Genomic DNA, 15783 nt, shown 5'->3' with positions numbered 1-15783 from the left:
CCAAATTTGTGCAGAGATACACTCGTTATTGATAAATACCGATTTACGGAGTAAGAAAATCAATTACTTTTATAGTGAATACTTAATTTAACTCATTCATCGAGATTAAATTATATTAAAACACCACTTAGTAATTTTAGTAATTTTTATTCAAATAGCATTTTATATCTGAAACAGAAAAGGAATTTATTTATTGTAAACCTCCTCGAAGCAAAAGTCGTTATTCTCTAATCAGCTGCTAAATACCAAGCCAATACTCGATAATTACCCAGGCTCGGAACAATGTCTTTGTTGTCTCCCTTAGCGTTGAGTAATGCTGCATCGGTTATCGGACCGGGTGGAATTCCTGGGGTGGCTTTCAGAATATGAAGCCTCATTAACCATAAGAGTAAACTATGTACAACTTATCTTTCTGAATATGAAGCCTCATTAACCATAAGAGTAAACTATGTACAGCTTATCTTTCTGAATATGAAGACTCATCAACCATAAGAGTAAACTATGTACATCTTATCTTACTGGGTATGAAGCCTCATTAACCATAAGACTAAACTATGTACAGCTCATCTTTCTGGGTATGAAGCCTCATTAACCATAAGACTAAACTATGTACATCTTATCTTACTGGGTATGAAGCCTCATTAACCATAAGAGTAAACTATGTACATCTTATCTTACTGGGTATGAAGCCTCATTAACCATAAGACTAAACTATGTACAGCTCATCTTTCTGGGTATGAAGCCTCATTAACCATAAGAGTAAACTATGTACAGCTTATCTTTCTGGATATGAAGCCTCGTTAACCATAAGAGTAAACTATGTACAACTTATCTTTCTGAATATGAAGCCTCATTAACCATAAGAGTAAACTATGTACAACTTATCTTTCTGGATATGAAGCCTCATTAACCATAAGAGTAAACTGTGTACAACTTATCTTTCAGAATATGAAGCCTCATTAACCATAAGAGTAAACTATCTACAACTTATCTTTCTGGATATGAAGCCTCATTAACCATAAGAGTAAACTATGTACAGCTTATCTTTCTGGATATGAAGCCTCATCTATACTTATAAAAGGCAAAGCCCTCACTGACACACTCACTCACTCACTCATCACTAATTCTCCCACTTCCCACTTACCTAGGAGGCTGAAATTTGGTACACTGGTTCTTTAGGCAATAAATAGGAAAACTAGGTGGTTTTTATTCTGATCGGACTCTCGGGCTCCGCCCCAGTGGCTCTGGAGTTTCCCATGTTAACCTAATGAGTACTCATATTTAAATGGAATTAATGAATCTTAACAGCTGTTTCAATTAAACAAGTTGGTTCTGTTCTATGATGTTCAATAGCATTAAAGTTACAAGGATTACCAACAGAGTGCAGCACTATTATTTTTTTTTTTATATTTGACAACAGCGGTTAACTCGTTAACCATAAGAGTAAACTATGTACAGCTTATCTTTCTGAATATGAAGCCTCATTAACCATAAGAGTAAACTATGTACAGCTTATCTTTCTGAATATGAAGCCTCATTAACCATAAGAGTAAACTATGTACAGCTTATCTTTCTGAATAATAAGCCTCATTAACCATAAGAGTAAACTATGTACAGTTTATCTTTCTGGATATGAAGCCTCATTAACCATAAGAGTAAACTATGTACAGCTTATCTTTCTGGATATGAAGCCTCATTAACCATAAGAGTAAACTATGTACAGCTTATCTTTCTGAATATGAAACCTCATTAACCATAAGAGTAAACTATGTACAGCTTATCTTTCTGAATATGAAGCCTCATTAACCATAAGAGTAAACTATGTACAGCTTATCTTTCTGAATATGAAGCCTCATTAACCATAAGAGTAAACTATGTACTGCTTATCTTTCTGGATATGAAGCCTCATTAACCATAAGAGTAAACTATGTACAGCTTATCTTTCTGGATATGAAGCCTCATTAACCATAAGAGTAAACTATGTACAACTTATCTTTCAGAATATGAAGCCTCATTAACCATAAGAGTAAACTATGTACAACTTATCTTTCTGGATATGAAGCCTCATTAACCATAAGAGTAAACTATGTACAACTTATCTTTCTGAATATGAAGCCTCATTAACCAAAAAAGTAAACTATGTACAACTTATCTTTCTGGGTATGAAGCCTCATTAACCAAAAGATTAAACTATGTACAACTTATCTTTCTGGGTATGAAGCCTCATTAACCATAAGAGTAAACTATGTACAACTTATCTTTCTGGATATGAAGCCTCATTAACCATAAGAGTAAACTATGTACAACTTATCTTTCTGGATATGAAGCCTCATTAACCATAAGAGTAAACTATGTACAACTTATCTTTCTAAATATGAAGCCTCATTAACCATAAGAGTAAACTATGTACAACTTATCTTTCAGAATATGAAGCCTCGTTAACCATAAGAGTAAACTATGTACAGCTTATCTTTCTGGATATGAAGCCTCATTAACCGTAAGAGTAAACTATGTACAAATTATCTTTCTGAATATGAAGCCTCATTAACCATAAGAGTAAACTATCTACAACTTATCTTGCTGGATATGAATTATGTACCACTTTAATTAGTTACGATGAAGTGATTACTTTTATCATATCGTTAAAATATAAGAGGCGATGAACGATATTTTTCATGTTAAAGCATCTATACACTTGCAGTGATGTTTGATTAGTGTACTCTCGAACAAAAATATCTTCTCTGTATATTTTTTAAGCAACATTTAGAAAAGAAATTGTGGTATCGTTGAAGCAAGCGAATTAATTAAACTGAAGGGTTAATTAATTGATCCTCAAAATTACAACTTGATTATACTCATGGGAAATATTAAAAATGTTACCTGATATAAAATAATCGAAATATTGCATGTGTGTATGAAAACGATTAAAATTTGTACTAAATGTGAATTTGCCTAATAGTTTGTATGTTATAAAAAAATGAATTCTTAAAAATTAAGTTTTTGTTCGGATAGAATAATTAAAAATCACTACAACAGTAGTACCTGCATTGTCTTCAAGCTTTATTTTTAACAATACCCCTGTATGGACTGTTATGTTTTGCTAGCTCGAGAAGTTGTTAGCGTCAAGAGGTTGAAATGCGGTTACTTCCGAGGTAGTAATAGATTTTATCAATACATTACAAAATAAAAATCAAGTAATAAAAGTAAAATTACACAATTTCAAGGTCATTTAAATCTACAGAGCTAATAGCTGTCTTCAGAGGTTATATTTGGATTATGGTGATGGATATTCATAAGCTCCCCAGTGCTAAGTATCATTAACTTTGATTTATAAATACAGTTTGTTAAAAAATCCCGGAACAGAGTAATATTTTTTTAACCAATTAAAAGTGTTTACTTGTAAAATACAATACCGCGAATTTGAACTCAAGCGGAACATTTGGGTCAAAACTGGCAGCCTTTCAAAGATGCATTACTGTACATTATAAAAGCTACTTCCTCAGTGAGGCGGCCGATAGAAGTCTGAAGAAAATTATAAACGTAAGTATAAGTCGATATGCACATCAAATTAAAGGTCGAAATTATTAGAATACAATTCCACAAATTTGAGCTCAAAATAAGCACTGAGTAAAAAATGGCAACTGTTCAAAGATTCAAAATGGCAGATTCAATGCATCTTTGAACGGCTACCATTTTTTACTCGGTTGTCCGTTTGAGTTCAAATTTTACGGTATTGTATTTTACTAATACATTTAATTTGATGTGCATATCAACCTGTGCTTACTTTAAAGATTGTCTTCTTACTCCTTGTGGGCCGTCCCCCTGGGGTAAGGAAAATTGATAACTGCTTTAAGAGTCATGAATTTAATTAGATTTTGAATTACTACTTTCGCGTACGACGAAATTAAGGTCTACTACTATACAGAAATATACAAAATACGATAAGAAAATGTAAATATTTTTTTATTCGCTATTGATTGTTGTTCGAAAACACATGTTGAATAGCCTTAACGATAATTACAAGGAAAAATACACATGAATAGCTTCAGACTTCGGAGAAACTTTTCGAGACATAATCACCATAGCCAGCAGAATCGCTCTCTCCAAACCTCAACACATTAGTTAATACATATGACATTGTTAAGGTTTTTTTTTTGTTTTTTTTCAACGCCAGTGGCATTTCACGTGAGAGTTACGAGATAAATGTGTAGTGGATGTGCCGGGGATTGAACCCGTCCCTCCCGCACCGAAGTCCGAGACGCTAACCACTAGGCTAGCAACACAACCAGGTTTGATACATAGGTTAGAAACATATGCATATTTGACGTGGTATCTTGACATATAGGAACATAGACTTAGCAGTTGTTTCTTGTCGACGGCTCGGTGGAGCGTCGCATACTGAAGTTTCAACGTTCACGTCGGGACGCCCGCGTCACGTAGTTGCAACTCCCGCCACCAGGAGCGCTGGCGTCGCAGCAGCAAACAACACAGTAACTCTGATTGTTTGCTCTCCTCTACACTTCTGACACAACCCTCTAAATGTAACTATTGTGGGTAAATTCCAGCGTGTTATCGAAGAGGCATTATTTAAACGTGTAAATACCTTAATAATTTGATAAGGTTTATTTTTTTCAGTTTATGTTTTGTGGCGTCACATTATCATGAGTTGAATGATAATTCCAAACACGATAGAAACTGTACGCAATAATTGAGCCCCCCACCCACCAAATCCATGACAAAACGAATAATGTTATGTTGTTGTTATTTTTAGAGATTATGTTTGATTAAGACAGTTAAACTTGGATACATTTTTAATTTTCAAAAAATAATTTGTTAATTTTAAATCTACATCATAAAAAAGAGATTTACCTACCTCAATTAGGCTACGATTATCAAACAAGCGCCTATTTAAAATCTGTTTTCGTCAAGTATTTTCTTTCTTGTTTAATACCTGACTGTGATTAAACATTCAACAGGAAGATTAGTTGTTAAATTAAAACCAAGATTTAAATTGTATTAAAAAAGGTTGGTTAGCATTACTGGATCTTTGAAAAATAATTCTAGAAAAAAATAAACGCTGGGGGCGATTCCCTAAAGGTCATACCCTTTAAATTAAGAAAGTGTTTTCCTGATAAATAAATAATACTTGCGTCAATAGAAAATGAACTCACATTGCTCTGTGGTGGATTCAATGTCTGTAACGTTACCTACTCACAAATCCAGTACAAAATGTTGGTAATTTAAAATTTATATCAGCCTCAGCGAACCAGCTTAAATGTATTACCGATGTGTTTTCAAATAACCGCCGAGTGATACTGACTTGAATTAGAGACGTATTGTTTTGTATAGACCTTTAAAATGAATGTCACTCGATTGGACCTTGCATTACAAAATTTTTAATGTGCCCCAAAATATCCCATTATTTTGACAACCAACCAAAGAGTGGGACACCTTAAAACTATTTAAAGATATGCAGAGTTTAGATTTTCTGGTGTAACCCGTCAAATCATTAAGGAAGTTATCCACAGTTTTGTCCAACCCTGTATAGTGTCACCAGCGATCGTCAGGCCCTAACGAATATTTCCTCCATAAATTTTCTCTTGAGCTTTAATTTTAAGCGTATGTTTAACATGATCGTTTAATACTTAATACTAAACTAACTAGTTTCTTTTTTATGGTTCCACTTTGTATAAGCTTGTTTATCGAAATGTGTCACTTTCCTAGACTATTTATTTTTAAGATTGGTTAATCTATATAAGAATGTTTTTACTAAAAATATTATTCCTTTTTTCAACACGGCAACATAAATTTATATGTTGATAAAATTACTTAGTCATCTTTAATACAAAAACGATTGCATGGTTTTAACACTTAAATTTATTTAGAACTCGAATACGGCAAACGACTTAAATTTAATTTTTTTTTTTATTGTACTTTATGTATTTATAAAAAGCTTAAATGCATAAAGGTTTATGGATTGAATCGTTCGTCAGATTTTTAATTCTATTTATTTATTATGTTTTGGTTTTATAAAAACACGTAAAGAAGTTATGTCACATTTTTGCGCTAATATAAATGATATAAGGACATCCCTAATATAATTTTGAAGAGCGCAAGTTATTTGAAGTGGAGAGGAGGGAAGCGAACTTGCACCTTGTGTTTTCAATTTAAATAATAACTTCTGTGATGAACTTTTTGATGAAAACGGGAAGTTTAGCTGTTTACTGAGCGCTTAAACGAAACATATTATAACAAACTTTTCCATTTCCTTTCATTAATTAGAAAACCAGGTTTAAAAACTCATATTAGTAATTCAAATGAAAATATTCAACCTGAATTTTAATCTTTCCTTACGTTTATATTCGTGAACAATATTTGTTGTGTTTACATATTATGTAGGCTAACAGTATGATCTCCAGTAAAGGTTACTTTGATGAAATTCGTACTGAGGCACATAAGATCCTTGTCAGATGAGATATACTATTAAAAAACTGTTAAATAAGTTTATTACATGAAATAGTTGATTGAATAACATTTTTCAATGTACGAAAGGATATCTTTTTTCTTCCACCTGTCTGCCTTACACCTGTGAAAAGTTTCATTTCAATTAACCATTGATTATATGTAACAAAATAAAAAGGTAAATCGTTTACAGTTTAAAACATACGATCATAACAATTTAATTTCTAAATATATTACATTACACATCGCAACAACACGTCCATGATTGTTTTTCTTCTTTACAGTATTAAAACTATCACCTTGCATAACTCCTCTAGGTTAACATTTAGTTCTTGCATGTAAGGACTTAAAGACCAGTATATTTTCTTAGTATATTTTGCAACCGTTTGAAACGCCCAACAAAATAGAATTTTAATTCAAACCATCAATACATGTCATGTATGTACAATAAAAGAAGGGTATTACAATTTTCGCAGTTGGATTAAACGCCATTTAACCGTCTAAATCATGAAATAATACCTTTAAATTAGTTCAAAATTGTATTTTTTCCTAAACTACACAGTAGTTATTACTTTTTAAACTAAATTGAATTTGATAATAAACCATATATTTTTTATATTAATTAAATTTTCTTAAGATGTTAACTGTCTAAGCAAATATTACTATATTCATTTGAAATGTGAAGACACTAGCCAGATCATACAAAAATGATGTCATTCATTACAGTGTAAGCCCACTTTACAAAAAGTTACCTAAGATTAGTTCATTCCAAGTTTACTTATCTGTTCATACTCTTGACGTAAAGACCATAAGAACGCTGAGGTAAAGTTTAGCTATTACAGAAAGACATGAAAAAGGCAGATCACGTAGCGAAGTTACAAGAGAAAAGAGGCGAAGTTTAACGGGAAACAGAAGACAGGTCTAGAGGTAATTGAATGGCACAGGGCGAGTTGTAAAGAGAGTTGTTGGCAAGTTTGAGATCTGTGTAGACAACACACATTCACCCCCTCCACCACTGGTAGATAAGGGCTGAAAGTATGAAACACAAAGCTGGAAACAGGGAGTACGTGGGAAATGTACAATTACTGTTATTTTTAAATGTATCAGTATCGAAGTATTATTGGCATTATCTTTAAATAGCATTACCACCAAGAAAGGTATTTCAAGCTAGGTAATTACTTATGAGTATAGAATAAAAAATGGGAAAAGCAAAATAAAAATACGTCTTAAACATTTATTTTCCATGTACTGTTAACTCACAAGACGGTAAATGTGTATAAAAAATGGTAAGCAATGGCCCATTTCGATTGGAAACTCCAATCATCATCAGACCCAATGAGTGAATGACAAGAACCTCATCCTTTCTTATATGCTCTTGACTATCAGAAGTACCAACCTAGAAGTTTCTATAAGTACGGTAAAATGTAAGTCAAAATTAACTTGCTCATTAACAATGAATTATTAGCTTATTTATATTTTTTACATTTTTCCTATCGATCACGATTAGTTTGATAGGCCAAGCCTAAATTAATAGAAATCCACACTAGACTTAGCCTAGACCCCTACCCTATTCTCAAACAATAATTTCTTCTAATGAGGTTAATACTACGGCATTTCACAAAAATAATTATGTTTTGTGGCTATACCTATATTTATTCAGCCCCACATTGTTGAGGCATTTTTGTTCATATATTCATTTATGCAAGTGAATCTCACTATTTAACAAACGACGAATAGTTGTACAAATAATTTAGGAACCAGATACCTACGACATAATAAAAATTGTAATGTAAAATATTTTAAATACAAAACAGAGTATCATGGAGTTCAAGAAGTTGTGTCAGTAATCAACCCACAGTAATTTCAGTAAGTTCAGTGTCAGTGTATTTTTCTTGGGTTTTAAACCAACAAATTGGTATTGGTTAGGTAAGGTATGTAGATGTTCATGTTTTTTAAGGTAGTATTCAAATTAATTCTCTACTGTTGGAAATATCAACGGTAAACAAATTTTTTGTAACAATAACTGATAAGTGTCCATCTAAAAGAAAAGATTAGTCACTTGAGATAACATATACTTACACCCCTTTTGAAAGAGATGTATAAGTAATCAGAAAAGCTACAGAATGTTTCTTAAAAACAAACCTCTTTGTAAGCTCGGCCACAGCTTGGTATTATCTTTTCATCCGTGATGTATTATGTTTGACGTCACATCTCTATTGTGTCTGCTCAGACAAGAGCGATCAATCAGTGTCTCATCGCCGCTCTTTACATACAACACCCAATAAACCACCGATGATTGATGGCGTCTTGTCTCTCAGAATGACACAACGAAAATATCAGATGATAGTTAATGAATAAAAAATAAAATAATATATTGAACAGCCTTAACACAGTATTCAAGTATATGATGAAAATGCCAGCTGGTGTCTAAGGTAGGTTATGTAATGCTGAACCGGTTTTGAGCTATTTTAGCTCCTCTTCAGTGGCTTACAAATTTTTAACAGAATACCATTATCTTTTTAATGTTTTAACCCATTATTAATTTTTGAATGCAATTGAATATGAGCTGAAATAGCTGTAAAAGTGGATTTTCGTCTTATACACACTGTAAATGAACTGAGATATTAAGAAATTTATCATGTAATTAATTAAACTAAATCGTCTGTGATTATTTGGTGGAAAAAATGATACTATAATACATCTGATTTTTGGCATTTTTTGTATTTTTAAAAGCTCAATTAATTGTAAATGATTATGTACAAATTCGTTTTATAGTTAAATTAGAGGAAATTTTAGTAGATAATGCTAAGTTCAGCTGTTAAAAAATGTTTTGCTAATGAGGTAATAAGGGGCGAAGAATGTTTTTATCTTAGCTTGAAGGTCCCAAATAGGATTTTAAAATACAGGGGCAATTTGCAAAACTTATCTTAAATAACTCTACAAATTTATGGACTGTGGTTTTGAACATGTTTATTTTAAATGTATGTCTTTTTAATTTTCACAAAATCTGCATAAAAGAGAATAATAAATACTATTTAATAAAATAAAAATGTTTGTTGAAAAGCAATTAACTGTATAAATATTTTTACACAAATTACAATATTAAAACATGAATGTTCTTAGGGTCAAATATCAAGGTTAATTTTACTGGCAACAAATTATCATCAACTATCAAATATCATAGCGTCACATATCTTACACACAACGACTACGGTTACGCCAAGTGTTGACTTAATGACTGACTCGTCACCACAACAAGCCATCATCCATCAACATGTCATAACGTAAAATATCTATTGTCTACCATAACCACGTCACGTTATAGTGTAATATCTCACACACAACGACAATGGTTATACCAAGTGTTGACTTAATGACTGACTCGTCACCACAACAAGCCATCATCCATCAAGATGTCATAACGTAAAATATCTATTGTCTACCATAACTTCGTCATAATTATAGTGTAATATCTCACACACAACGACAATGGTTACGCCAAGTGTTAACTTAATGACTGACTCGTCACCACAAGAAGCCATCATCCATCAAGATGTCATAACGTGACATATCTATTGTCTACCATAACTTCGTCATATTAGAGCGTTATATCTCACACACAACTACAATGGTTATACCAAGTGTTGACTTAATGACTGACTCGTCACCACAACAAGCCATCATCCATCAAGATGTCATAACGTCACATATCTCTAGTCTACCATAATCTCGTCACGTTATAGTGTAATATCTCACACACAACGACAATGGTTATACCAAGTGTTGACTTAATGACTGACTCGTCACCACAACAAGCCATCATCCATCAAGATGTCATAACGTAAAATATCTATTGTCTACCATAACTTCGTCATAATTATAGTGTAATATCTCACACACAACGACAATGGTTACGCCAAGTGTTGACTTAATGACTGACTCGTCACCACAACAAGCCATCATCCATCAACATGTCATAACGTCACATATCTATTGTCTACCATAACCTCGTCACGTTATAGTGTAATATCTCACACACAACGACAATGGTTCCGCCAAGTGTTGACTTAATGACTGACTTGTCACCACAACAAGCCATCATCCATCAACATGTCATAACGTCACATATCTATTGTCTACCATAACTTCGTCATATTATAGTGTGATATCTCACACACAACGACAATGGTTACGCCAAGTGTTGACTTAATGACTGACTCGTCACCACAACAAGCCATCATCCATCAAGATGTCATAACGTCACATATCTATAGTCTACCATAACTTTGTCATATTATAGTCTAATATCTCACACACAACGACAAAGGTTGTGCCAAGTATTGTATTAATGACTGGCTCTTTACTATAGCAAGCCATCATCCATCTGAAATATCTTTTGTCTACCATCACTTTGTCATATTATAGTGTAATATCTCACACACAACGACAACGGTTGAGCCAAGTGTTGACTTAATGACTGACTCGTCACCACAAAAAGCCATCATCCATCAAGATGTCATAACGTCACATATCTATTGTCTACCATAACTTCGTCATATTACAGTGTTATATCTCACACACAACGACAATGGTTACGCCAAGTGTTGACTTAATGACTGACTCGTCACCACAACAAGCTATCATCCATCAAGATGTCATAACGTCACATATATATTGTCTACCATAACTGCGTTATATTACAGTGTAATATCTCACACACAACGACAATGGTTACGCCAAGTGTTGATTTAATGACTGACTCGTCACCACAACAAGCTATCATCCATCAAGATGTCATAACGTCACATATATATTGTCTACCATAACTTCGTCATATTACAGTGTTATATCTCACACACAACGACAATGGTTACGCCAAGTGTTGACTTAATGACTGACTCGTCACCACAACAAGCTATCATCCATCAAGATGTCATAACGTCACATATATATTGTCTACCATAACTGCGTTATATTACAGTGTAATATCTCACACACAACGACAATGGTTACGCCAAGTGTTGATTTAATGACTGACTCGTCACCACAACAAGCCATCATCCATCAAGATGTCATAACGTCACATATCTCTAGTCTACCATAACTTCGTCATAATTATAGTGTAATATCTCACACACAACGACAATGGTTACGCCAAGTGTTGACTTAATGACTGACTCGTCACCACAACAAGCCATCATCCATCAACATGTCATAACGTCACATATCTATTGTCTACCATAACTTCGTCACGTTATAGTGTAATATCTCACACACAACGACAATGGTTCCGCCAAGTGTTGACTTAATGACTGACTTGTCACCACAACAAGCCATCATCCATCAACATGTTATAACGTCACATATCTATTGTCTACCATAACTTCGTCATATTATAGTGTGATATCTCACACACAACGACAATGGTTACGCCAAGTGTTGACTTAATGACTGACTCGTCACCACAACAAGCCATCATCCATCAAGATGTCATAACGTCACATATCTATAGTCTACCATAACTTTGTCATATTATAGTCTAATATCTCACACACAACGACAAAGGTTGTGCCAAGTATTGTATTAATGACTGGCTCTTTACTATAGCAAGCCATCATCCATCTGAAATATCTTTTGTCTACCATCACTTTGTCATATTATAGTGTAATATCTCACACACAACGACAACGGTTGAGCCAAGTGTTGACTTAATGACTGACTCGTCACCACAAAAAGCCATCATCCATCAAGATGTCATAACGTCACATATCTATTGTCTACCATAACTTCGTCATATTACAGTGTTATATCTCACACACAACGAAAATGGTTACGCCAAGTGTTGACTTAATGACTGACTCGTCACCACAACAAGCTATCATCCATCAAGATGTCATAACGTCACATATATATTGTCTACCATAACTGCGTTATATTACAGTGTAATATCTCACACACAACGACAATGGTTACGCCAAGTGTTGATTTAATGACTGACTCGTCACCACAACAAGCTATCATCCATCAAGATGTCATAACGTCACATATATATTGTCTACCATAACTTCGTCATATTACAGTGTTATATCTCACACACAACGACAATGGTTACGCCAAGTGTTGACTTAATGACTGACTCGTCACCACAACAAGCTATCATCCATCAAGATGTCATAACGTCACATATATATTGTCTACCATAACTGCGTTATATTACAGTGTAATATCTCACACACAACGACAATGGTTACGCCAAGTGTTGATTTAATGACTGACTCGTCACCACAACAAGCCATCATCCATCAAGATGTCATAACGTCACATATATATTGTCTACCATAACTTCGTCATATTATAGTGTAATATCTCACACACAACGACAACGGTTACGCCAAGTGTTGATTTAATGACTGACTCGTCGCCACAACACATCATCCACCAAGATGTTATAACGTCACATATTTATTGTCTACCATAACCTCTTCACGTTATAGTGTAATATATCACACACAACGACAATGGTTGAGCCAAGTGTTGACTTAATGACTGACTCGTCACCACAAAAAGCCATCATCCATCAAGATGTCATAACGTCACATATCTATTGTCTACCATAACTTCGTCATATTACAGTGTTATATCTCACACACAACGACAATGGTTACGCCAAGTGTTGACTTAATGACTGACTCGTCACCACAACAAGCTATCATCCATCAAGATGTCATAACGTCACATATATATTGTCTACCATAACTGCGTTATATTACAGTGTAATATCTCACACACATGACAATGGTTACGCCAAGTGTTGATTTAATGACTGACTCGTCACCACAACAAGCCATCATCCATCAAGATGTCATAACGTCACATATATATTGTCTACCATAACTTCGTCATATTATAGTGTAATATCTCACACACAACGACAACGGTTACGCCAAGTGTTGATTTAATGACTGACTCGTCGCCACAACACATCATCCACCAAGATGTTATAACGTCACATATTTATTGTCTACCATAACCTCTTCACGTTATAGTGTAATATATCACACACAACGACAATGGTTACGCCAAGTGTTGACTTAATGACTGACTCGTCACCACAACAAGCCATCATCCATCAAGATGTCATAACGTCACATATCTATTGTCTACCATAACCTCGTCACGTTATAGTGTAATATCTCACACACAACGACAATGGTTACGCCAAGTGTTGACTTGATGGCTGTCTCGTCACCACAACAAGCCATCATCCATCAAGATGTCATAACGTCACATATCTATTGTCTACCATAACCTCGTCACGTTATAGTGTAATATCTCACACACAACGACAATGGTTACGCCAAGTGTTGACTTGATGACTGTCTCGTTACCACAACAAGCCATCATCCATCAAGATGTCATAACGTCACATATCTATTGTCTACCATAACTTCGTCACGTTATAGTGTAATATCTCACACACAACGACAATGGTTACGCCAAGTGTTGACTTGATGACTGTCTCGTTACCACAACAAGCCATCATCCATCAAGATGTCATAACGTCACATATCTATTGTCTACCATAACTTCGTCATATTACAGTGTAATATCTCACACACAACGACAACGGTTACGCCAAGTGTTGACTTAATGACTGACTCGTCACCACAACAAACCATCATCCATCAAGATGTCATAACGTCACATATCTATTGTCTACCATAACTTCGTCATAATTATAGTGTAATATCTCACACACAACGACAATGGTTACGCCAAGTGTTGACTTGATGACTGTCTCGTTACCACAACAAGCCATCATCCATCAAGATGTCATAACGTCACATATCTATTGTCTACCATAACTTCGTCATATTACAGTGTAATATCTCACACACAACGACAACGGTTACGCCAAGTGTTGACTTAATGACTGACTCGTCACCACAACAAACCATCATCCATCAAGATGTCATAACGTCACATATCTATTGTCTACATAACTTTGTCATGTTATAGTGTAATATCTCACACACAGCAACAATAATTATACGATGACTTGACTTGATGACTGTCTCGTCACCACTACAAGCCATCAATTTATCATATTGCCACATATCTGCAGTCTACATTAGTATACGACATTTGATTGCTATATGTCTTGCACAACCAGAATTGATACATCCAGTATAGTGTTGACTTTGTGACAGACTTGTTCCCCAAACATTCTACTGGCATCCATCAAAATACCAACACGACACATGCTTATGTCTACCATAATATTGTCATATAAAAGGCATCTTCTCTCATCTCATACATAACGACGGTTACTAATCCAAGTGTTAACCTGACATTCTTGTCACTAAATTAAACCAGAGTTCTTTAAGATGGCATAGCGTCACATATGTATTGATTGCTATAACCTTGTCAGGTTTATGTGTTTTAACTTATAAACAACAAAATAATATTAAGTCTCTCTAGGACTAGTTTCTAGTAATGTATAAAAAAGTTCCGGGTTGAACCTAACGTCCAAGGATATGAAGGTGGGATATAAAAAATCTCAACAACCAGCATACTACATTATGTCTAAGGTTTCAGCAACATTTAGTTATAGGTTTATCAGCCTAATATACAGGGTGTCCCGGAACTCTCTACCAAAACAAAATGGCGGCTGTGTGAGTAACTAAGGACTTCCGGACAGTTTAAATATGATATTTGGTTATGTTTCTTACCCAGGAGCAATGCCATAAAATATTGGTAGAGAGTTCCGGGACACCCTGTATATCATAAGATAGACAATTCAAATCGCATCATCTACTTTCTACTAAATTCGAAAATCAGACTCCACTTCCGGGAATGCCTTCTAATTTATACTGAAGTTTATTACTAAGATACCAAATTATATTTTTTTGATCATTCAGTAGGCCTATACGTTTCGACAAATTACCATTTAACATCGTTTTATTGATTTCCACTCACTGTTTCTTTATTTATTTGTTTTCATGTTAAATTAATGATCTTTCCTCTTGTTATTAATAACTTTTTGACTGTTTCAGATACAACTGTATGGTTTCAACGCCGAGTTGTACCACAACATGTCGGAGGCTCAACACAAGTCTCAAGGAATTGTGGGCATATCTCTCATGGTACAGGTCAGTAACTCTTGTTTTAAAATTCAATGCTTATTTGCAAAAGGAAAAAATGAGATTTAATTCCATGAAAAAGAGAAAGACCAAACACGTTAAAAGTGGAAGATAGATTAAAGTACTATGACAGTACAACTAGAGTGTAAATAAATTGATTATTTTTTGCAAATTCTGA

At 34.2% G+C, this 15783-nt stretch overlaps 1 protein-coding gene across 2 annotated transcripts in view; it reads left to right on the top strand.

Annotated features, from left to right (window-relative positions):
• The window catches only part of LOC128987825 (carbonic anhydrase-related protein 10-like), a 226141-nt gene that overhangs the window by 192168 nt on the left and 18190 nt on the right, over positions 1-15783 (top strand). For both annotated transcript variants that reach the window (XM_054408858.1, XM_054408857.1), the window contains exon 5: positions 15519-15614. In XM_054408858.1, the coding sequence (XP_054264833.1) occupies positions 15519-15614 (96 nt within the window). The remainder of the gene's footprint in view (positions 1-15518; positions 15615-15783) is intronic.

Source organism: Macrosteles quadrilineatus, unplaced genomic scaffold (genome assembly GCF_028750875.1).
Source record: "Macrosteles quadrilineatus isolate MER2022 unplaced genomic scaffold, UCM_ALF_1.0 Scaffold_2__2_contigs__length_208266976, whole genome shotgun sequence".
Lineage (NCBI taxonomy): Eukaryota > Metazoa > Arthropoda > Insecta > Hemiptera > Cicadellidae > Macrosteles > Macrosteles quadrilineatus.
The sequence above is the reverse complement of the archived record's forward strand: the minus strand, read 5'-3'. Positions and strand labels throughout refer to the sequence as shown.